The sequence below is a fragment of the Oreochromis niloticus genome, linkage group LG2, assembly GCF_001858045.2.
Source record: "Oreochromis niloticus isolate F11D_XX linkage group LG2, O_niloticus_UMD_NMBU, whole genome shotgun sequence".
NCBI classification, from domain to species: domain Eukaryota; kingdom Metazoa; phylum Chordata; class Actinopteri; order Cichliformes; family Cichlidae; genus Oreochromis; species Oreochromis niloticus.
Window position 1 is genome coordinate 11,279,625 of NC_031966.2, and position 26,029 is coordinate 11,305,653.

Consider the following 26,029-nt stretch of genomic DNA (forward strand, 5'->3'; position numbering starts at 1 on the left):
TGGAGAGGAATATTGCATTGTATCATGGTTTAATTAGAGAACAGGAACTGTGCTGCCCTGTACGGAAGCTTCCGTACGATGGCCGTTCTGTTTGTCCTTCGACCACCCCTGTGATTGGATGCATTGGGTCTGGTAGAGTTAAGAAGAGGCAGAGAGTAAGAGAGAGCGAGAGAGAGGTGGAGATGGAAATGGAGAGAAAGGGAGCGAAGCCAGGCTCTCTAATAATGATGTGCCCCCAGGCCTAATGTGCCATCTTTCTTTCTCTCTCTCTCTCTCCCTCGCTGCTGGTCTAGTAAACAAACACACACAGCTCGGTACATGGTTCATTCTTCCCCAGACTTGTTTAATACCAATAAAGAGTTAATTTATAAAAGCCTCTTATTTTTTTTCCTCTTGCAAACAAATTTAACCTTTTTAAATCATTATTTAATTTCTAAAACATAAACAAGAATCAACCCTATAAAGATTTTTCTTTCTTTCTTTTTTTTTCCAAATGAGAAATTAAATGACCTTTAAAGACAGGTCTGAGTTTTAAATGCGTAGCAGAGCCTTTTTTTTCTTCATAGTGTTCAATTAAATTTGGATTTGTCCTAAAAACACAACCAAATGTCTCCAATGTGAAATCAGCAACTTCAGCCCACAGTGTGGTCTAAATTTAATTCTTGTATATTATTATCATTATTTATTGATATATTTATTTATTTGTTTGTTTTTATAAAGTGTAAGTAGTGCTTCCTCTTTTCCAGACTTGAACTTGGCACGGTTGCTTTTAATTTTACTTTGCTCCTCTTTCACATAAGAGCGTCAAGTGGGATGTGTTTTTGCCCTTTTGCTTTCTTTCTTTGTCCTAGTTTTTTGTACAAAGTCTGTGATGATAACGGGAAAGGGTGGTAATGCCTAACTGGCTGATTATCGTCATCAGAAAAAGAAATCCATCAGTTTTAATATCCTGATCTTATTCTTACCTTTTCTGTTTTACTGTCTCGGATTTTAGGTTATGTAGGTTTAGGTTAATTTTTTACGTTAACTCAAATTAGGTGAGGCGAGGGGAAAAAACAAGACGAGAGTGAGCTTACATTTAAATTAAACAATAAAAAACAAGTGACGGATAAAATTAGAAATCTTTAAATAAACTTTAAATAATCTGTAAATAATCTAAAGGTGATGAAAGCGAATAAGTATAGCTTATGTTGCTATAATGTTACTATGAAATAATCCATTGAAAGGAAGATATGTGCAACTGGAAGCTAATGAGTAAACAAAGAAAATGTACATTCATGAAAAGCAAAACACTCTTGGTCACCACTTGCTCACAGCAGTATAAATATTTTTAAGCCATAATGACATGTCCATCCTCCATTGCATCCCAGCATATCATTCATATTGACTTTTATTGTGAGGCAGATGTCGCCCTCCTCACCCTCCGCCCCTCCTCTTTCTCCCTTACTCTCTCTCCAGAATCGCCCCGGGCCTTTCTCCTACCCGCTGCCCGGGGATGGGGAGGCTGAGCTCGGCCCTGACAGGCGGCTGGTGGCTCTTCAATGCGGCGGCGGAAATTAAATTACCGCTCCTGTTGCCCGCTTTGTAAACAAGACAAAAGCCAATGATACGGCCAATTACACTTAAATACGACGCATGTGTACAACAGGCTCTCCGAGCAGTCGGGATTTGGACTGTAGACTCAGGGAATGAAGGGGACGACAAACAACCTCTGTCCAGTTTGTTTATCACGTTTGATCCTGGTTGTCCTGCAGAGATCCGTCACGTCTTTGTGGCTAAATATTATCTTTTATTTATATATATCTCTCAGTGTGTGTGTTTTTTCATAACTGCAAAATTAGCAGTCAGGACAAACACGTATTTCTATCGTTCCATTAAAAAAAAACAAAAAAACAATCTAAAGTCTAAAATGTAAATCTTAATTTTTTTCCCACAGTGCCTGGATTATTATGAATCCATCTAATCAAATATAATTTCAAATCATTTATTTAAGGGGGGAAAAAAACATAACTAGTCAATTAAAAAGATGCTCCGTTTTATATAGGTTCACTGGAGAAGTGGAAAGAAGTCTTCTCGTACATCTTGTAGCAGCTCGTGAGGAAATTGCAGATTTCTGTTACTCCTGCACACACAAAAAAAATAAATAAATAAATAAATTTTAAAAAAGCTTTATCGGTTTTACCGAGTGAATATTATCACATTTACAAAAATTACAGGTAATAATAATAATAATAATAATAATAATTATTATTATTATTATTATAATTATAATAACAATAATAATTTTATAAATATGTCATCTTGCGGCTTTCTTCTGTTTAAACCTGTAAATATCGAATCCCAATTCACAATCCCAATTTTCTTTCTTCCCGAAAAACCTCCACCAACTCTGCCCTCACAGTCTCACAATAAAGCTTCGATGAAAATGGCGATCAGAGTAAATAAAATAGATGGTCTTTATCAAAGTAAATTAGATTCACCTAAATAGTTCACCGGAGGGGCAGAGCAGTTCCTGTAATTCACTTTAAGGTTCACCAACTTACTCAATAAAACCCTGGCTAGGAATCTAACTGATGTCTAATCGATAGGTTTATCTGAGGCAAACAGCTGAGAAGGGCAAAATGAATCGGTTAGCATTTAAAAGGAAAGGAGAAAAAGATAAACTCGAGAAATCTGACGTCCAGTAATGAAATGATGGCTTCTATTTTACCTTTTTTAGGTCGATTTTTTTTTCATAAAAACTTAGAGATTAAATACAGTTTAGCTTTTTAAAATAAATATATGTATCACAACAATATCAGCAATAATAATAATAATAATAATAATAATAATAATAATAATAATAATTACCTGATTCTTTTTTAGGCCTAATGCAGAAACATGACATCCCTCCATCCTCCCAGTCCCATGCCTGTATTTCAGCGGTTTCTCCTCTCTTTTTTCACTGGTTTTACTCCCCTCTTCCTCCCCTCCTCCTCTCCATTCAGTCCAGTTGAGTCGTCTGATAGGGGCATGAGGCGCCAGGTTTTCCCCTGAGGGAGGCGAAGAGTCAAGGACTGAACCCTCCAAATGCAGAATAATGTAATCCTACACTCTCAACAAAAAGGGTTCCACGTACATGACGATTCTTTATGGGTTCTATGATTTGTAGCAGAACACTGGTGGCGCTGCACTCTACATGCTGATGGTGTTTCTTGAGTCGCTGAATCTTGTTTGTCTACATTCGATAAAAGGCTCAACACCATGAAGGTTGATGACTACAGGGTGGCAACATGAGGAGGGTCACTGGTGATTATAGGTCTCGTTCCTATGGCAGAAAATGAGATTTTGAATTGTGAAAACTGGCGAGATCAGCGCTCAGCAAAACCAACACAACCTGCAGATGACAAAGATTGCAAACAAAAACTTAACGATATTAACAAAACAGAAAATGAAAGTGATTTTCGTGTGAGTAAACAAACCTGGCTGCCAAGAGTAAAACCTGTCAAGTTAAATCTGGAACCGGTAAAAAGTTTGAACAATCTAAAACGGTAGAGGTTGAATTTTACTAAATGCTTGGTGTATATTTCTAAAAAAAAACAAAACAAAAAAACTTTATAGCTCTTAACTCTAAATAGAGACCTATTTTAATCCAGTTGGTTTATATCCTGAAAAATTACAAAAAAAATATAAGCAGCTGCATTCATCTACTTTGATTAAGGAGAATACTTTGGTCACAGCTCATGGAGCCAAGACAACTTCTCAGTTCATGCATTTTATTAACAAAAACAAAACAAAACAAAAAAAACCCCAATATGTATCATCTTTTAGACAGTAAAGTCAAAATGTCACAAGAGTTGTAATTCTCCATGTATCAAGTGGGCATGAGTGCAAAAGAAATTGTACAGAAAACCTGAAATATTTTTCCATGAATTTCTTCTGCTTCTCTCTTTCTATGAGACTCATATAAGTGTTTGGAAAAAGCATAAGTACATTACCCTCTTCAAGTCTGAATTCTACACCTTCAGTACTGTCTGCGGACCGCAGCATAGTTATTGCACCAGACTTTTGTAACTGGAGAATGACATGATTCAGGGTTCTATGGGTATATCTTATTCTTGTGGCTTTTTTTCTTCTTCTTTTATGTCCAAAGACTTTGACTCAAAACACCAGGGTTTGTGCCCCATGTGGAACCAATATTTTTACACTTTGTTTCCTAAGATTTTACTTTTCAGTTTTTGGCTGCATTAAGGCACTAATTAATAGCTATATTTTGAAAAAATAGCTTCGACTTACTTATAGACATTTTCATATCATTCTCCACATTGTTGGAAACCTTTATTTTCAGGGTTACCAGTGTGATGAGCTCCAAATTGGTGCAGACATGCAAGATTTCAACAAGTTCCATTAGCGGATTTCCATACTTCCCATCCACTGTCTATTTAGTCATGCAAGGCAATGCTTTCAGAGAGACTGATTATTAAGTTAGCTGATACTTAATTTCATACAGTCAAGGTCAAGCCTACCGAGGTCAAGAATAAGTGGTGTCAGGTCGGATTTGCTACCCTTTGGAAACTCACACAAAACTGTCAAACTGACTACTTTTGATCTAAAAGGAAAAGAACCGCAAGGCTAACCTCTTGTTTCTTGTCTTCAGAAACCCATTTCTTTAAACTATTTCTAGATAGGAAGTTTTCATCTCAAAGAAGGTTTTCAAATATCCCACCATGTTGGTGTGGTTTGAAATTTGTGAGCACACAGTAGCTAGGTGTTAGCAGGCATTTGTCCAAGAATGTACCTACACACAAGTAACTTTTACTTTGAATGTTGTACTCTGGGGGGAAAAAGATCAATTTCTGTCCATGTATGCATAAATTTGTATACTTTGAATTGCAATAAAACAAGGCTGCTGGCAGCACAAAATACTCTAACTGTTATATATTTCTAGATACTTTCAGAGATCATCAAGGTGCTAGGATTGAGGCCAAGTATGATTTTTGTGCAGGTGTCCATTTATTTATCTCACTACCTGGAGAAAAGACTGTGGAAACTAAACCCACTCAAAGGCTACCAAGACACCCTTGCCTGTAGTCTTGCTATGAATCAAAAATCTGTAAATGTGCCTAGGCCGTGGTGCCGTGCCGTGGTAGTGTTAAGTGTTTCCAATAAACATGTGGCATTGAACTTCTGAGTTTATTAAAATTCATGGGTATTTTATAATGACATTTTTTAGGTCTTTGTAACAGCGCATTTTAATTTTTAACTTGATGCATGGATGAGTCCTTTAACAGTTGGACCTTGCTATTTTTTTCTGGGTGTGTCTCCTCTGAATTTCAACCTAAAAGCAACAGAGAACCAAACAAACCTGGGAAGAGAAGATGACGATCTCAGCTGGCTTTTTAAATGATTCATCATATAACTTGGCAGGTAGACATCTATTATGGGATGCCTGTGTTTGTCCCTAGGGAATTTTTCATGTGTTAACTGCAGGTTTTGTGTGTGTGGTGTCAACTAGGCAGGTAAAATTGGAAGATGTTCACACTTATCAACGTGCTCTCTAATTTTTCTTAGTTTTGTTTTATTTTGTTGTTTTATGGAAAAATTAAGTCAACTTACTTTACTGTGTACTGTCTAAAAATCCATAGACAGTAAAAACATTATATAAAATCCATAGACAGTATAAAAACATTCATAGCACAATCTAAAGATACAAAGCCAGTGATACAAAACAATATTATTACAGAGAGTGAATAATCCAGGCCACTTTTAAGAAAACAATATTTTACTTGAGTATTTCCATTCATTTCAGGGGGAAATGGTGAACTTTGCTGAAAGTTTTGTTGATGATTCACTGGGTAAAATTATACTTTTTTTTTATTTTTATTTATTTATTTATTTATTTTTTTACATTTTTATTTAAGTAACATTGTGTCCAGCATTTAACCTTAAGCCTTTTCTGTTTGGTGATTTGGCTATTTTGTCTCGTATTCCTTTCTTATCAACGTTCTGTCAATGAAACGCCTCAAGGATTATATATAAATAATAACTTAGAATAGGCCTGAACTGTGATCCCCTCAGTGCTGGAGAACTAGGCCTAATCCAGATTTATGACCGGCTGAAATGTATTGGAAAACGTTGAACACTTGCAGCACTGAAAGCTGGTTCGCATGCATCTTAGGGCATTATGTGAAAGATTACCTGTAACTAAAGTATACCGCTAGTTGTATATTATTATGAATTTGTAAGCCCTGGAGGAGATCTATACGGTCCTCTCCCAAAGCCTCAGCATCCTTTGGCTCTTTGCTTATGCGTAACTTTTCCCTTTGCGTCTTTTTCCCCTCCTCTTCTGTTCATTTTAATTTGGTATGCCGCTCCCCTAGTCCCCCAAATGAGAGCTAAATCGGCCTATAGGTCACTAATATATCGGGGAGGCAACTGTGACAAATTCCTTTTGTCTCCGCTTTGCTGGTACTTTATTACCCAGACGAGCAGCATGGCCTGGAGATAACGATTCATCACGCACAGCCGGCAACCATAGACAACGCCTTTGGGCAAAGTCAGCAAGGGGCTTTCATATTAAGAGAGAGTAGAGAGCATGCGTGCATGCGCACGTGTGTTTGTGTGTGTTGGGATATGTGTGTGTGTGTGTGTGTGTGTGTGGGGGGGGGGGCTTAATTGGCTATGGGGTTTTATTGCATTAGTAAAACTGCTGATTGCAAACCTGCACAGTATCATGTTGAGTTTACGTTGAAAACCTATAGATAAACCTCCTATGGGCCTAATATAGATTTTTATAATGACAAAACAAGTTCAGGGATCTTTATTCGAAAATCTACAATAATTTAAAACGTTCTGCAGGTGTAGCACACTGGAAGAAAAAAACTCTCTTTTGGAAAACTGGGTAATTGCCACCGCAGATTCGCCAAGACTCGCAGATTGGGAGATATATATAAGTGGGAAGTGTGGCCAGAGGAAGATATTTTAAGTCGCACTTGAAGCAAGAAGGAATATGGAGTCCACAGAGAACAGTCCCAACAGCGTTTCACAATGCACTATGTCAGACCAACATATGCGTCTATAAGATTTAGCAAGATATGGCTCAAAACCTGGTGCTTTGGATGTCAAAAGAAAATAAAATCCAGAGAATTCAAAAAATCAAATAACCATTTAATGGATTGAAAATAATAAAAAGGGTATACAAGTAGAAGGAAACCCTGCTACAGGTCACAGGATAAGAAGTTGCTCGATCCATCTAAAGAGTCCCAAACTACACATTAGACATCAGATAAGTTTTAAAACCCCATCTTAACTCCCTGGTGTCTCATTATAATACGTTCATTTTACACGAGAGCTAATCATGGTGTGCAGTCTAAATTGTTGAGAATAATGAAACAAGACACTTGGTGTCCTATTGAGCACGCTCAGGTTGTCAAGCTCAATAAAGAGATCTCAGATATTACACCTACATTAGAGGTTTACACTTTAACTGTTTTGTTTAACATGATTATGTCTTTTAAAATCCTTCGAAAATGAGATGTCAAATAATCAATATAAATGTAAATGCTACTAATACTGCTACTAATTATTATGATTATTATGATCTAATCGGAATATGAGCTTCCCTCAGATCCCTCAAATCCCAAATGTTTTAGATTATAATCACTCAGAATTGTGATAGGACGCATTCATCTAACGCTGGCCCCCCACACAAGTCGATCATCCTTTTAAAAGTCTGAATCTACCTTACAGTCTTACGCAGCAATAGAGCATTCGCAATTTTAGAGACAGTTCTGTAAATCGTGCATCAGTACATCAGATTTTTTATTTACTGGACATGGAAAAAATGGGATTCCCTGCATGCTGTGTATCCAAAAAGAAAAAAATGTCACCTAAGGTGACGTCCAATCAGACATCACATCACAGCTGCTGACATCACCAACGGGGAGAGATGTGTTACCCCAAAGTGGCTTGCAAACATTATTTTCCGCCTTCCTGCCCATAGATCTTCTTGGTTTTGCATAAACGGCCAATTACCTTGTCAGTAAGCTGATCTGAGTCTCAGTGCATCCTCTCGTCCCTATTCATTTTATTGTAACGCACAAATATAAACAGGCCTAATAGCAGCTACACTCGCACCGGTCTCGTCCCGCACCGTTATTGATATGGCCTCGAATTCACACAATTGATTTTTATGCTTCCCTCTAGCCACCTTGTGCAGTTGAGAGATATCTTTATTCGCACAGAAAGTGAAATAAGTGCGTAATAAAACGGTGATGTATTAAATTCGTTTTTCCCCGTGTCGCGCTTTTATTATGAGCCATTTTTCATTTTTATTGAATTGAGACCCGACTGATCCACGTCGTCGCTCCGGGCGGGGAAAGGTTAAATAATTTGTGCAAATGAGAAACGCCGCTTTTCACATTTGGCTTCTTGATATCTGTCCATCTGCTATTTATTTGTTTAATTCTATCTATCTATCTATCTATCTATCTATCTATCTATCTATCTATCTATCTATCTATCTATCTATCTATCTAGTTTTGTGATCGTGTGTATTGGAATGGGACTATCAGCGCCTACAGTGGTCACATCAAAATCTGAGATTTATGACTTCATTGTGCAAACGCGCAACAAGCACCTTTACACTGGCTCACAGTTTGTTGTTTCATTTAGGATAAATTGTAATACTATCAGCTGCCATTAAATCAGTGGAGATACCGCACAGCTCACTGTCACTTCTTTTGATCTTCTGTCCGTTTCTACTGGTTAGAATATTGGTGAATAGTGGATAAATGGTGGTACCAACAAACTCTGGGGACTCTTGGAGGAATCTCCATGTATCACTGTGTATGCAGATTAAGTGGCTTCGTGGATTACACAGAAAGTAGGATTAATTGAAGAGTAAACTGTTGTTTTCCTTAAAGCGTCCCCTTGCTATTAAGTTCTGTACCAAATCATGTCCAGCAGCAGGTTTCCTTGGGGAAAGAATAAAATCCTAACAGAGGACTCCTCAAGAGCACTGATATGAAAACCTTGGTAATAACATAAAAATAATGATTATCAGACCATTTGCTGTCATAAACTCACTAAAGTTCATAATGTTATTGTAGGAAATATTTACACAAATCTTTAGTTTATGTTCGCAGACAGCATTGTTCCTTTTTTGTCCTGTGATTTTTTCCCACTGTTGTTCAATTTTGATTTTTTTTTTTCAAATAATTTCCTTTCTTAAAACTGAAAAATATTATCATTCCTGAAGACCTAGCATAGTTCTCAAATCTCTGATACGTAGAGGAGCATTAAGGTGAAAGTAGCCACTTGACGCGGGCCTCAGTTCCACTAAATGCACGAAACCCTGCATTTGAAACCAGAAGAACTGAATAAAAAATAAAAAGCTGCGGTTTCTTTAAGACATCCGAGCAAAACAACTGTCCTACCGTGTAGGAGGGAGGGAAGAAGAGAGGGAGGGAAGGAGGGTTGGCTGGAGGACCGAATGGCAGCTTTTACGCAGAGGGTTGTCTCACCTGCTGAAACGCACTTCACCATTCAGCACTACAGAGCCCTCTTCCGCGCTCCCCTCCAATTAATAAACACGCCTGCGAGGTCAGCGCTTCGTTTCGCTTCTTCGGGGTTGTTTTGTTTTGTCTTCTGCTCCATTTTGATGCGACGAGCTTGGTTATCCTATCATGACCCCAGCGTATGGATCGTCTTTGCCCGAGTAGGCGAACAAAGCGCATCAAGTCTCTCCAGAGAGGTGCCTCCCCCCAAAAATCTCGGATTTTTCTCTGTAAGTAGGCTACTCGGGATAGCCATTTGGCATTTATCGGCTGTTTTTCTTGTTGTAAAGCTGCCTGTATCTAATTCACTTGGAAAGAACTCGCTATTAAAGATGGATACGCTATTTCTTAGTCCGACGGATAGGCATTTAATTTAGGGAACACCCGATCCCACTGTTGGACAAAAAATAATGGGAAGATTTTGGATAGCGCTGGACACCTTATTGGTTTCCTGGGAGTAGAACAGGCCCGTGTCGATGCTCGAAAGCAAAAGAAAAAAGAAAAAAAAGCTCACCACTGCAGACTACATCCAAATACTTCATTTCCAAAGGCGTGAATTGCTATATGTCAAAAACACATCTGTGCGCTGATAAAATATACTGACAAGCACATTACGAACAAAAACTATGGAGCACACTGGGATCGAGGAGGTGAACCAGACGCACCAGCAGCAGCATGAACCCATCAGCTTCGGCATCGACCAGATCCTCAACAGCTCGGACCAGTCCAGCGGCTGCATGCTGCCCAACCGGACCGGTGACCCGGATTACGCGCTGGCCTCTAATGTCTACAGCAACGGGTACAACAGCGTCTACAACCCGGCCTGCTCCATGGCAGCAGCGGCGGGTTTGGCCGGCTCCTATAATGTCAACATGAACATGAACGTCAGTATGAACATGAACATGAACGTTAACGTGAACTCTGGAGGCGCAGGTGGGGTAATTCGGGTGCCGGCGCACAGACCCATGCCGCCTCCGCCACCGCCACCCGCCGCTGCTGCTCCTCATCCACCCCCTTCGACGCATCCACCGGGCATCGGACCCGGCATCCCCTCGGTGCCAGGGATGGGAATGGGGAATGCAGCGAACTTCACATTTCCATGGATGGAAAGCAGCAGAAGATTCGCCAAGGACAGATTAACAGGTAAAGAATAAATCTTATCCTGGTCCCACAACACTTGTAGTTTAATGTTTTTCATGAACACACAAAGTAGGTCAGAAAGCAAAAGTGAATATTTTCCTCACAGCCACTAAAGAGGAAATTATGAATTTACCAACACATGTGTTGAAAACAACCTCCGACCGACGCAGCGTGAATTGGGCCTAATGGCTCAACAAAGTGGCGCTGATGATTTCATCTTTAGGTTGTAATCTATAACGAATCATATATGCGCACACAGTCAGTTTTATTATGCTGGAAGGGCAGCCTGATAAACGAGTGGAGAAATTGACTCGGACATGCTGATGAATCAGTATTGGACCATCACTCTCCATTTACAGCGGATGACGGATAACGACGTCCCCCGTTTTTTCATGAGGATGAATGATTTTTTTTCCCTCTCCCGGAGAGCCAATTGAGAAAGCAAGAAGATGAGTCATTGTAGTAACAATATATGACATGTTAAATTCTAAACAAGAATGTATGATAACGTATTATTATTATTATTGTTACTATTATTATTATTATTATTTGAGCTGAGTAAATTAGGCTAGTAGGTTAAATGTTACGACAGAGAGAACCTATAACTGGACAATATAGGCTACAATATTACTTGTAGACTTACTCTAGCAGACTCTATGTAGACTTTAGTGTTTTTTGTTTTTTTCAATTTGTAGTTTTTATTTCCATTTTTTCTTCTTTCAGAACCATCTGCTTTTATTTTTTTCCTTAAAAATGAAATTCACCAAAGTCGATTTTTGTGCCATTCTTATAGCTTTTAATGCCCACGATGAGTTACATAATTCTAGCCTATTTTTTATTCAGGTGTCTGCAAACAGATGCAGCCATTTTTGCTCCCCAAACCCCACACGCCCTTCAACACTATCAGAATTACATGCTACTTAAAGGCTGACATAGATTTTTTTATTTGTTTCCTTCTCAATCCAAAATGAGATATTTGCTTTACTTATTTAAATATTATATATATGCTTATTTAAATATTGAAATGTAATGCAATTGAAGATAAGTTATTTTCTAGTATAACGACTATTTATTGTTTATAATAAATTATATGAAAAACATACGAAAGACAATTCTCAGAGCAAAAAAGGTTAAACAAAAAAAATAACGATAGCTAATAAGATTTTAATGGAATATGCTGAGATAGGTAAACTTATTTCATAAAAACGATTTCTCCATTCTCTATTTTCTTTTTTGGGGGTGGGGGAGGGGTGGTTCAGCTTATATTTTTCTCATGACCTCATTGCTATAAAGGAAGAACATCATGGATTTGCGCGCGCACGCCCCCTCCTCTCCATGCATTAAATATTCACTCTTCAGTTCTTTCTACCTGATTAATTATTAAATACCGGGGGACGATATGTCATCTGCAAAAAGATACAGTGTAAATAGGCTTATCAATTTTACTCATAGTCACCGAGGGCCCCTCGTTTAATTTCTCTCAGCTTTGTGTCGCTGTAATTATTTCGCAGCTTATATCTTTCCTCTGTATTGATCAGCCAAAGATCACCAGCAGCAGGAGCAGCTACAGCAGCAACTACAGTAGCACTATCCACACACACACACACACACACACACACACACACACACACATTCAGATATACACACAAACACTCCAGATTTAGCCTGCTCTGTTTCCTATAAAAGGCCGTAAATCAAATGGACTATCATCTATCCTGATGGGTAGAGCACCGTTTTAAATGTTTCTCCCTGTTTCTTGTTTTTCCTTTTCGCCTTCCAAGTTGAAACCGGAGGAGAAAAACGGTCCCGTGCAGCTTTAAACAGCTAAACATGTTGCCAAATGCTTCCAGCTCTGGCATTCATGGCAGGATTTCTTTCTGTTTTTTTCTTGCAGAGATGTAAACGAAACCTGTTAACTTGGACAATAGATTCTCATTTTTCACCCCAGGATGCCTCCCACATGGCACAAACTCGTGTTATTAATCACAGTAAGCTGGATTGGACTGTCGCAAAAGATTTACGGGTTATAGGGGCATCATTTATCCATCTGTAAAGATACACTTCATGTAGCTTACTGATGAATTCTTGGTGGTCACCAACTCCTCTGTGTATTTACTCAGAGCTTACAGGCCTAAAATGTCGTGCGTCAGGCTATTTTATTACAACTAATTTATGTGTTATTTTATTTTTGTTTATTTCTGAAGGACGAGTGAAGAATTAAAATAAGTTCACCAAGGTTAGCTAGCTGCTAATTTCCATCTGCTGTCCCTGAACATGTAGGCAAAAATCAACCAGGGAAGAACAAAATCATGCATGAAACCGCACCGTGCGTAAAAGTACACACGCACTACTATAGCAGCAGCAGTAGTAGTATTAGTAGCAGTAGTAGGCAAATATTAGCCACCTTTATTTTTCAATGTACTCAGCTCAAAAAAAATAATAAAAATAAAAAAATAAACCCGTCTATATATGAGTTCAAGATTTATTTGTAATATTGTTTTTTCACATTATTGCTGTTTTACGTCAGAAACGAATTAATGGAATAATACATTATTAATAAAAAAACAGCACAATAATATGTAATGAAAATTAAGACTACTCAGTAATTGAAGAAAAATGTAATGGATAGTGTATGAAAAGTGGGCTTTACAGCACAAGTAAAGTAAAATATGTACTAATTTTAAGAAACTAAGCCTTTTACTACTAGTCCTTAACAACAACAACAATAATAATAACAATAATCTAATAGAAATATGTAATCTGTGATAAAGGTTCAAAGTACCCAATAATATGTTCTTTCAATTGTTTGGACATTTTGACAATAAACAGAACAATAATACAGCGTCTTTAACTGTAGACCACCTAACAGCAATAAAAGAAATATAATTAAAGCGCCTTTTCTCTCCTGTATATCTGTGTCTGGGTGTAAATGGCAGCAGGGCGGAAAAAAATATGATTTTATTTCAGAGCTGAACCCGCTCCTGCCCTTTTGCTTCCACGCTGGCCTGATTTTCCTTGTGACAAAAGACAGTATCCCTGCTTTTTGTTGCGTATAGTGTAATAAATAGCAATATATGTTCATGTTATATTTCAATATCCCCTTTAGAATCCTTCACGGATATATTTATTAGATTGCTACAAAGGTAATATCCGCCGTGGGGACGGGAGGCGCTGTCACCGGGAAGTGTTATTAAGTATAAGTGGTTTTATTATGGCAAACATATTCTCCACGGTAGCATTTTATTTTTTGATATGCTTATGCTAAATTGTGTTATCCAGGCAACAGATTTAGCATTCGCACCCATTTTCTTTTTCATTTGATGAAGAGGGCGAACAAAATGTACAATGTGTTTTGCAGCATTTATTTTTGGTTGCTGGTGATTCTTTTCATTTTCTTTGTTTCATGGGAACACTTACATGATCGCTTTTTTTGTTGGGGATAATGGCCACATACAGACCGCTTAACTGTTTCCCGAGCTATAGGAAAACAATTAATTATTAGAAAAATAATTACGTTTTATAGCTTTATTTAATAACTCATTTCCTAATTGTGGAAGCTCTAAGCTCGTGGGACGTATTATACCCTTACATTTGGAATCTGTACAGGAGTGGTATTCTTCTTCAGATACAAATTACTGTCATCAGTATTTCTGATATATTTCTAAATGTGCAATTCAGAGGCATTTTTTCCTGAACATTTTTACTACTATGTTTGTTATTCCATATGGCTTTAATTTTCGGTACTATTATTTGTAACATATTATTTATAATCCAGTTATATCCAGCTAGTTTAAACTGGCTGTCACTAAACTAACCGACTCACTGATGCAATTGAGCAAAGGTATTCTTAATTGGTTTGGCTTAAAATCCAGCACATTGCATAATTCATTTTGATTCTATACCGCAGTTCACAGTCTCGATAATTATAATAATGGATAAACCTGAAGGCATATGGAGCAAAACCAGGAAAAAAAAAGCATTAAACATGTCTGGTGGGGTATCACACCACTGGATCATATATTTATCAGGATTTTGCACACTGTAAAGCAAAGCCTTGCTGTACTTGTCAGGTCTAAAGGGTGCTGCTGCATGTTAGGTTGCCTCTGAACGTGCTTGTATGTGCCTGGCCCATTACTTAGCCCACAGATGGCCTGAAATAGCCATCTAATGCTGTATTAGTTAGCCAGACCTGCCGCTGGGAGCAACAACAGGCCCGCTTGCTTTCTCTGTGGGACCCATAAAGCTCCAAATAGATTTGGGCAATGACACAAAAAGCAAAAATGATATGTTTTAAAATATGTGCTGTACATTTAAGATGCCCCTTTAAAGTTACTGTAAGAATGTGGCTTTACAGGAGATTTAGAAACACACTATGAAGTCCAATAAGGCCCATATAATTCAGTATTAAGGACTGTGGAGGTGCTCCAGTCCATTGTGAGCACCTATAGTAGTGTTATAGAAATATCTTGGGGATTTTGTCATTAGAAACTCATGATTAAATACTACAGATGCCGGTCTAAGTCCCAAAAGGAATATTGGAGGGGTACAATTACCATTTTTTATTATTACTGAGCATCAGAGCAGCACATAACGTGAAATTGTTATAAGAATATTAACATAGAAGATTAAAAATAATAATGAGAGGGAACAAAGAGGTCATGGTCACTATAAATCCATGCAAAAGCCAATAACTGTAGCAGATTTTCACTTCAGACACTAAATCTGTGCTGCTAATTTGCACTTACGTGATGTTAACTTTATGTGACCTATTGTAACAGCGCATAGTAGCTATTCATCTTTACTTTACAAATCATTTGTTTGTGTACGCTTCAATTTGCCACTCGTGTTCAGCACCATCAGGGGACGTTGGCGGCTCGCTGGAAATGACTGCCAAGTGCGTAATAACTTCATGTTCTATTTTACATCCAAATTGTCATCGTCTGTATAGCAAATGAATTTTCAAGTCGCTGAAAACTCTGAGAACAGCAGCAGCAGGAGGAGCAGCAGCAGGAGCAGCACGTAACCCTGAGGGGACACCTATGCAGATGTTTTCATATTCATTTTGGCTCCTGGTGAGCTTTTCTGACAAAACAAAAACAAATAAACACCCTGTAAGACAGCAGGCAAAACAGCTTGCTGGGGACGGATGACATAGAGATAGAGAGAGAAGGAGAGAAGAAGACAGAAAGTATTTTTTTTTCTCTTTTCTTCTGTTGATTTCCATTCAGAATGAGAATGTGGCTTGGGAGTGGATCTATGGCCAACGATCTCATTACATTTATCGATCTTCTGTTTACCCATGGCTGACAAAATAGACAGGATTCATAGATATTTTATGATGCAAGAAGATAAGTTGTTATTAATACCCGGCAGTTGAAAGAGAACCATGAGGCACTGAGGCAGAGAGTGAAGAAAAACACAATGTACACCCTTACAGTGCAAAACTGCAGGTTATATTTTTGAGAAGGAACAGTGACTAAGCGACAAGAGACAAACTAAGACAATACAGCGATACTTTGAAATAGCATTTATTATAAAGTCTCTATATTCTAAATAATAATGCGTGTAAAGTTTATGGCAGCTTATTCTGCAAAAAATGATGTCACCGTGCAAGAAGTTATACAATTTCAAATTGAGGTTATTGCTTGAGTTGTAATGACACACGCTTCATGTTCGTGCTCCAAGACATTTTGCAAATATCAAATATTTTTTAAATGTAATTACTGTGATGAAAAAAGACCCACCAAAATCTACTTTCCTTCAGAAATTGTGTTTTGTTAGGCTTACAATTATATTATGTTGGTCTGTGAATAGTACTTATGGAGCTTCATCACATTGTCAGAGGATGACCTTGGCTGTAGGTTTCTGATTGGTCAGCCAGGGCTTGATTTATCTGTGTAATCCTGCTAGATGTCACTTATTTTTTTCTGAATGGCATATATCTCATTTCTTAGCTAAAGATCTCCAAACGCTAACTTAAGAGACTAGAAGCAAATGGCATTAAAGTAGACTCTGTTCATCATTTAGGCCTCCTTCATGTGATTAGCTGCTATGCGTCGGTGCCCGCCCGGCGGCAGCTGCTGCTGTGCTCCAGATGCGGGACCTCACTGTGTCTCCCTTTCCTTTAGGGGAGCAGGCAGAGGAGAGCCGAGCCGGAGAGGCCACAGGGGGCCGGGGGCCACCGGATCCCTCTGTCCTCTCCCCAAGGGAGACATCGGCAGGGTCCCTGTCTGGAGCACGGTGGAGACATTAGCCAAATGTTATTACCCCGAGCTTGCCCACCTGCGAGACGGCAATGGCCTTCTAGCAGACTATCCTTTTCCAAAGGGTGCTTGCCCAGGTGAGTCACCCCCTCTCCCCCACCACCAAACCTCACCTGTAGTTAATTTTTAAGAGCCACCATTGTGTGCCACCGGAAAGTAAAAACTGGATCTAAAACAGCATTTGAAATCTTACTATGCATCAGTATTTTTCACGTCTTTATCCTCTAGCACTTTAAATTTTGAAATGATAATTCACATACCATATTTCCAGTTACTTTTTCCTTGGATTTTCTGTTTGCACATCTCAGCGTGCTCTTCAGAAATGGAAAATGTGGCAGTGATGTTATCTTGTTCAGTTGGCAGCTTCTGGGCCTTCTCTTAAGACTCCCCAAACATCATAGCTTTTTTTTTCAGTTAGCAGCAAATGAACAACAATTTTTATCTTACCAAGGAATGGAAAGCTAACTAGGTTTATGAGTCTATAGAAATAAATCCTCAGGGGAAATACATTTATGATTCAGAAGTACAGGTCACTCCAGCTTAGAAATAAGTAACCAATCATGCATTCATATTAAATCTCTAGAACTTTACAAATTTAAAACACCCATCAGACAAATTAATCCTCTTTTTCCTCCCTCTTTCAGCTGCCCTCTCGCCCTTTTCTGTGACCCGTCGAATCGGCCACCCGTACCAGAACCGGACGCCACCTAAGAGGAAAAAGCCTCGCACCTCCTTCAGCCGGGTGCAGATCTGTGAGCTGGAGAAACGTTTTCACCGACAGAAGTACCTGGCATCGGCCGAGCGTGCCACCCTGGCCAAGGCGCTGAAGATGACGGATGCACAAGTTAAGACCTGGTTTCAAAACAGGCGGACAAAATGGCGGTAAGATTACAGCAGGGTGTTATTGGATGCTAAAGTAACATAATTCTCTGTTCCACGTGTCACGTCTTGCTCTTTTTTTGCATCCCACAATATACTTAAGCAAAACAAACAGGCCTTGATGTTTTTTCAAAAGCTTTTTGACTTCATGAGGACAGGATGTTTGCTCAGAATTACAAATCTTCTTGTCCCACAAACTGACATTACAGAATGTGTCTCTGTTATGCACTTGCATCCAAAAATGCTTACTGGTGTCTTACTTTGAAGACAAGTAAAATGGCCCACAGCTGAAGCATTGAAGGAGTTGTACAACACAACACCTATTTTGCTTAGCTTAGCTGCCAGTTGAGGCCAGTTCACTTGACCAAGCACAATTACTCCTGAGCCTCCTGAAAGGCCTTTTAGAAACCTGCTGTCCAAAGCAATACTGAAACACTCACAGGAGGAATTGACTGCCGAGTCCATGAAAAAAACACACACTCATTCACTTCATTCTAACTGTTGTTTATAGCCATTTGAAAGTAAATGAGTAGGAAATCAAATTATGATGCCCTGCCCCTTGTTAAAGGAGCAGGATACATATTTCAAACGCATATTACACACAGCTAAATTACCTTAAGTCATTACCCTAAGGGTTTTTATGTGTAAATGGCTTTAAAGCTTTTTCGAATGATTTTCTATTTAAAAGTTAAAGAAAACAGTTAAAAATCACTGCCTTCTTTGCTGTAAATTAAAATATAATAGAGAATTTTGGTTTAAGGAGTTTCATTTACATTTTCTTTAAAAAAAAAATGCATTTATAGAAAAAAACCCTGCAGCAATCATGTCCTTAAACCATAAAACGCTAAGGCACAGTTTCCACTACAAAGTGCAGTAAAAATGAATTTGCTTAAAATAAACAGCAGACTGAACGGCATGTCACGAGTAACAAGGGAATTGGCTTAACTCGCTTTTCTGATTTCCTACTTTTGCTGAGATTTATGCCATTTCCCTGTAGTGTGCACCTGATAGGATGAGCATGAGGGATGTCTTTGTGTGACGACTACGCGAGTAACAAGAGGATGATCAAATCAACAGCCAGGGAATCAGATTATGATAATGCTGTTAACAATAATGTGTGGCTAATGGATGGAGGTTGGCGTGCTTGAAAGAGTGTTTTTAGAGGTGTGCTTCTGCTGGTGATTCCGAGCTGCCATTTGTATTTTGCTCTATATTTTTAGGAGAATTTAACATTTATTATAGGTTCTTTAATATATCGTTTCCAAACGTCCGTAAATAAATCACCATTAATTATGGTAATAAGAAATGTTCAAGACTGATAGAATAAAATGTTCCACTGTTTATAGATATGCTTGCCTTCGTAAAGTAATTCAAGTAAATTGCCAAAAGTAAATTTACATTCACTATTTAAACTGAAATAAAAGTAATTTTTGTTGACTACTAAAACATCAGTTCACTCTGGATGTTTTCCAACATAAACACTACAAAACAGGCTGTTTCAGGAAGACGCGCGACTTTTCAACGCAGCACAGCGCATATACAGGATGTGCGTAGTCGTTTCTTTGAAAAGAAAAGAAACAGATGCAACTTTTCACCTTGAGGCAGGAAGTGCTGTGCATGTCTTCCCCCTCTATTAGTCACGTTCCTTCAACAACACCTGTCACTCATCTTGATCAGCTGTCATGTAGCCAAAAGCAGAAGGAGTATCTGGCACAGGCGTTGCCCAAAGACAGAAGAAAAAACAGGCAATTTGCAAATGAGCATGATTTATTATGAAATTTGCAATCTCATCTAATCTCTAAAAGCTCTTTTTTTCTTGATTCCTTTTGACTTCTTTGATTGAAAGCTCTGAAAGAAAATATATATATATATATATATATATATTAGAAATGATGATAATAAATGAGGCCTGGATATGCAAATTTATCCAGGAAAAAATTAACAGAAACACCTAAAATAGAATTGCAGATCTATTCTACATATCATGTCTCTTTAAAAAGCAAAGAAAGGAGGGCGGAGAGAATCCCACCGTTTCTTTATTAAAGCACAGCACACTGCTAAAACGCTCTGGCACGTGGTACAAGTCGATACTGTGTACAATCGCCATAAAAAGAAACATTATATTGGTCTTAAATCCTCTGCTCTCCTTTGTCTCTCTTCCTTTCACCCAGGAGACAGACTGCGGAGGAGAGGGAGGCTGAGAGGCAGCAGGCCAACCGGCTGATGTTGCAGCTTCAGCAGGAAGCTTTCCAGAAGACGTTGAGCCAGCCACTGCAGCCGGACCCACTCTGCCTGCACAACTCCTCCCTCTACGCCCTGCAGAACCTGCAGCCCTGGGCAGAAGACAATAAGGTGACCTCCGTCACCTCTGTAGCATCTGTAGTGTGAGCGTGTGTGAGAGTGTGTGTGTTTAGAAGAGAAAGGGAGGGAAGGGGAGAAAACAGAATGTCTTTATCAAAGTGTCGTGAGTGTGAATGGACACAAGAGAGGAATTTCTTCCAAGACTGACATTCAAAAACTCAGAACCATTTTGGGATATCATAGATGCAGGATGCTTACTTTGGAAAAAAATCAAATCAAATAATGGACAATGTGCTTACTCACTCATTGATCGTTACCAGCAACATGGTGGGGAAGAGTGTGTAGAGAGAAAGACACAGCTATCGGTTATTGACCAGACCTGCAAAACACTGTTTGCGGACTTCACAGCACAGGAGCCGCACTTACATTGATGTTTGTCAAAACTAAGCAAGTCTAAAACTGTTATCTTAAATATCTAAAGTATGTTGAGTAATTTCCTGCCTTACACCAAGTTTCCGCTCTCCCTTCAGCTGTCGGTCTAAAAGAGAAGAGGGCACTTTATCCCTAAGTGCCAGGAAACAAATGGACACCTCTGTACATGCCCAACTGTCAAGACTGTACCCTCTTTTGCCTCTGGATCCCTCACAAGGTGGCAGAGAGACTCTCTGCCAATAATGGCAAAAAGAGACCTCATGTTTTCGCTTTTGACTTTGTACAATGTAGTAAATGCATGTTTCAACCCTTTTCTGTGTGCACTCGGATGTACCATTGAAGTCAGCGGCTGCCAAGGTGGATCTCCTCCCCAACCGCAGTGTTCAAATGGTAGTGGATTGGTGAAAGCCCTGATTACGGATTCCTCATTATGTTGAATTTAAAGGTGTTTTATATTAAATAATATTGTGACTTTTTGAAAAGATGATGAACCTCTCCGTTTTTCTTGCCTCTTATTGTCTTGTTGGGTTCCCTCACTCACTTCCTGTTTGTTGTTTGTCACCATTATGAAAACCGTGCAATAATACTTTATGATTTTAGGGATGTAGTTAGCCTCATGGGAATTGGCTATGATTACACATTAAAGTTTCAAACCACCCAAAGGTAAGATACCATCAAATTGTATGAGTAGGACAGAGCAATACCTTTTTTTATCCATAAAAACTGATGACTACAGCTCCCATGTGTGAACGTGAAGCAGGGCGTTGCCGAAAAAACAGCAAGCGTGCTCAGCAAAAGCCTCCCTGGATAAATAAAAGGTTTGAAAACTGATGCCAGCTCAAATTAGAATGAGAGTACATGAGAAAGTACGAGCTGTGCCTGTGCCAAATGAACATATGAAATGCGGCAGCCTGGTTTTGTTTGTATTTTTGTTTTACGCCACTGAACTGCGAGGACTTAACGAAGCAGTTGTCCAGTGATTGGCGCAGGAAACCAAGCAACAAATGAAAGGCTAACAAGTTTAGCCTTTTTCTGTGGGTCACTGATTGAGATAGCGTCTCAACAGCAGGGATAGCAGAGAATGGCTGAAACTATCGAGGGCCAAATATGTTGTTTAATATTGTCATTCCTTCCTTCATTCCAGCACGAAAAACATATTTCATAACCGAGTGAGATTAACAGTTCCCTTAAACAAGAATTTTGATGTTTGATGTAATCAAAGTTCATTTGCTTTTTACTGTAATCCAGCAGGAATGCAGATCTCAACCCTAAATAATCTCCCAAATACCTGTCGCCTTTTTTATGGTTAATGTATCTTTAAGTTTCAAAAGAGTTTCTTCTTTTGGCCAAAAAGAATGCGATTAAACTTAAACTTACGCTAAGTGTATACGCGGAATGCCAAAAGACAGCACAATTATTTAGAAAACGAAAACAAAACATCCTCTATTGGAGAGTAGCCATTTTTGGTGTTTGCTTCCATTGTTGTCTGGGCGAATCGTGGCCACCTGTGCACCAGACAGTCGTAAACATTTGTTATCAACACATCCAGCCTATCGTGCTTATCACCCAAGTCAAAACAAAAACGACCTAGGCAGACCTACGCACAGTAAACACATCATTCAGGTTCCCTGCTTGTAAATGAGCCTTCAACACAATGAACGTCACAGGAAATGGGCCTTGCTGTGCTCTATCTTGTTTCCTTAACAGTGAGCTACTCAGTTCCATTGGACTGTAAAGCAAAACATCAACCTCTTGTTAATCTTGGCTGTACCTGCCACTGAAAAATACCTATCAGAAGGCCTGTCCCTCACCTTCTTTTTTGAGACCTGTCTGTTTGAGCCTCTGAAACTTTGTGCAGAGCAGCTTGATGATGTGGTTCGAAACAGCTGTCTGCAGCTGCAGCCACCCTCAACAGCCCTCTGTTTTCTCAGAGACATAGTGCCAATGTTTAGTCAGTTTCCAGAGCGTCTTGCCTGGTTGAGATTGTGTCAATAACAGGCAGCTCTCCAGGTGATGCCTCCTCAACCCCCACTTCCTCCGCTCCCTGCTGCTTTCATCTCTCTATCTCGAATGCCGTGAAGACATGACTTGGCCCATTTTAGAAAAATTCCTTCCTTTTACCGTTTTCAAAACCGCTCATTGTGTTTTACTACAGGTGCTTAAAGATTTTTTTCCTCCTCTCCTATTGTGGCACTGGATTTTTTTCCCCCCCTCTCTGTTGCCACTGAGGAGCCCTGTCCTTATCCAATAAAATGTCACCACACAAGATGAACAAGCACAAAGAGGCTCAAGGTATATCAGACTTCCTATCAAGCATTTTGTTTTGAACAGGAGCACCATAAACGAAAAAAAAGTACTCACCACATTCACAGCGTTGTGCTCTGTCTCCTCCAATCAGCTGTTTCCATTCTTGAGAAATGCAGTAAACATTTAAGCTGTTATCAGGCAGTTCTTGACGCTTCGGTGGATTTAGCTCTTCAAGCATTGAAAGCTTGACTTCTATAGTACGATTATCAAGTCAGATCTGCTGTTGTGCAATAAATATTTCCTATTTGTTATCACCCTGCATATTTTAGTGTCGATATATACATCTATCTATACATACACACATATATATGTATATATATAAATTTTATATGACCTCATAAAGAGGTAAAATTCCTGTGACCTGCACGTTTGGCACAAAAAGCATAATTTAACAGCCTCATTTGGACAATAAATATACTGAATTCCATTTAGTTTTATTTCCAGACTGGCTTGATGCCATGATACCAATGTTCAAATGCACAAACATCCCATCGCATATCTACTGCATAAATAAGCAGGATATACAATCTTTGAGATTCTTTTTTTCTAGCCGTAATGTCATCACTCGGCAGTTATAACAACTTTTCCGTCTGTGGCAGCTGCAATATTTCAGAGGAAGGCAAACACAGTCTGACACTGCCAAACTGCTAATGTGTTGACACGCGAGGCTTTGTTGACAAAAGGTCGTCTATGGTTCTTGACTCTGAAGTAGCACTATGATCCGTTTGTGTAGCAGCAAATGCTCACCGAAGAACTCTGCTGCAGATTAACAATATACTTGGTAGCCGTTTGCACTAAATCCGTAAAATGCTCCAGAGGTGATCTGTGCAGTTTACCTCTAATGCTTGGTCAAGTGTGACGGATTCTTGAAAAAGGTACATATAAGCAGGTTATTACATGTGGGCAAAATTAGGCTTGTCAGCAAGTTTTTCTGTTTGATAAAACACCTAAATATGGTTAAACAAATTTCTTTTTTACGTTTGATGACAAGTTTGAACCACAAACAATAGATTTTGTTAGAGAAATTTTATTTTGATCACTGGTATCAGTTCAAACTCAGAACCATAATCCTCTGCTGATGAATGTAATGGTAATACTACTTAGATTTTGTAGTTTGTATTCAGAAATGCCGTTCTTTATGATGCCCTTCAGCTTCTTTTATTTTGAATAGGGTAGATACATACTTGTTCAAAAGATGCTAACTGGTTTAAATGGACAGATTAATGTTTTCCAGTACTAAACAGATCCATGGACTGGATTCGGCCTGAATTGGCAAGTAAAACCCTAATATTTACAAATATATATAAAGTCATAGAGTATATTTAACAAAAAGTGCACAAGATTTTATGGCAGAGAAGTAGAGGGCAACAAGGTTGAAAATATTGGTTTAATATGATAATTTAAAAAAAACAAACAAGGAAATTCCATAAGTATCAAGTCATGGAGTCTAGTGACAAATGAGGAACTCTTTCTGCTGTTTGATGGCACGGCATGAATAAACTCTGTCAGTTGACATGATATGCTCTCATGGCTCTCTCTTTGATGTACACACATATACAAGTGAACGCATGAGTGTGTGCAAACAGTTACACTTTTGCATATTTACACATAAGAGTGCATACAAGGAAAAGAGAACAAGGAAATGTGAGCATTTCCCTGTTAGGTTAGTAGGAAGGAAGGAAGATTTACACAGTAGTGGAAATATGAACGAGGAAAGATTTCATTGTATGTTGATTTTATTTAATATGGTAAAATTATTCTAGCGTCTCAAAGAAATACTTAAATATTTATTAAGCAGTATAAGCTAATTGGTGATAGAAAATGACCAGTCACCAGCAACTTCTTACAGTCTTATGGCATTACTATGCTAAAGTGCAAAACAAATGTTTTGAGTAATCACCATGCACATCAAAGTCACATCATTCATGAGAACGGACCTGCAGACGTGTCCCGGCAGTATATGACACATTAAAGCTTTCTCAAGCTTCCAGGCATGCATGAAGAAAACTTATTCTTGTTGAGTAATACAGGTTGAGTAATACCTCAGCTGTCATTTTCCTATTACACTTTACACATTTGTTTGTGTGCCCTGGAAATGGTTAAAGGCAAGTAAAATAGCTATGCGAATGATAGATTTTCACTTGTCCTCTAAGAAGGAAACGTTACTGCGTGTCAGTGAAAGTGATAACCTTTATCCTGTGAAGAAACATTTCTGTCCTTAAGGAGTCTCTTCCACGATGAAACTGATGTGATTCACATGCTATGTTCTATGCTGTCATCAGATACCAAACCAGAAGAATGGTCCACCATCCTTGCAGTAATTCTAAAGACTTAGAGAATGAATGGCAAGGCACATAGAAGCCACTCTGGAGGCATATGGTAACACACACTCTAAAATTCTTTACTGCAGCTTTTCTTCCCTTTTTATGGAAGTATCTGATTTGAGTGCCCCTTTCAGTGTGCATTTATTTTCATATAGCACCAGTTTTCAACAACAGTTATCACAAGGTGGTTACAATAAAAGAATGCTAACAAAATGTTATAACCATGCAGGACAAAGGCAGTTATCTCATTTATTCTCCACCCCCTTCAAATTAAAAAGAACTATGCGGTCATTCACTTAATCACCAAACCAAAAAGGATAATGTTTTTATACATTTAAATTGATCTTCACAAAATCAATGGGTTTAACAAGATGAATCCGTTTTAGTCTGGAAAGTCACAATGGTTAATTTCTCCTGTAATATGCAAGGCTGCAATGATTCTTCATTGTATTATGAATATTTTTAACAACCGCAGAAGACTCTTCCATTCTGCAACTGCCCCCTGGGCTGGACTTTTAATATTACTGACCAAAGGCCTCTTTTATTTAGTCCAAACAGCACATTAGACAATGGACGTAAGGGAAAATATCACAATCTAAATATAAACCCTGCTATCTATCTATCTATCTATCTATCTATCTATCTATCTATCTATCTATCTATCTATCTATCTATTCTTTAGTTATTATTATTTATGTATACGTTATAGATTAAGGTTTATTAAAGCTAAAACTGCCAAATCTTCATTCAACGGCGCCATCTCGTGTTCATCTAGATGACCGCTCACCTTAAGTTTTCGCTCAGCTCTAAATTCTATTGGCTCCAAATCGTTTGTCCCCTAAGTGAC

General features: G+C 38.6%; 1 protein-coding gene across 3 annotated transcripts; it reads left to right on the top strand.

Annotated features, from left to right (window-relative positions):
• The first annotated feature begins 9,456 nt into the window (after window positions 1-9,456).
• On the top strand, window positions 9,457-21,035 carry tlx2 (T cell leukemia homeobox 2). Of its 3 annotated transcripts, XM_019363846.2 has the most exons (6): window positions 9,457-10,359; window positions 10,533-10,679; window positions 16,805-17,016; window positions 17,584-17,821; window positions 19,990-20,170; window positions 20,650-21,035. In XM_019363846.2, the coding sequence occupies exons 1-6, from the start codon at window positions 10,163-10,165 to the stop codon at window positions 20,659-20,661; spliced, it is 987 nt and encodes a 328-aa protein (XP_019219391.1). In that variant the 5' UTR covers window positions 9,457-10,162; the 3' UTR covers window positions 20,662-21,035. The 3 variants fall into 3 exon arrangements, with proteins under 3 accessions (XP_019219391.1, XP_003443405.1, XP_005467275.1); XM_003443357.5 differs by lacking the exon at window positions 16,805-17,016 and having other exon boundaries at window positions 9,457-10,679; XM_005467218.4 differs by lacking the exons at window positions 16,805-17,016; window positions 20,650-21,035 and having other exon boundaries at window positions 9,457-10,679; window positions 19,990-20,636.
• The last annotated feature ends 4,994 nt before the right edge of the window (window positions 21,036-26,029 follow it).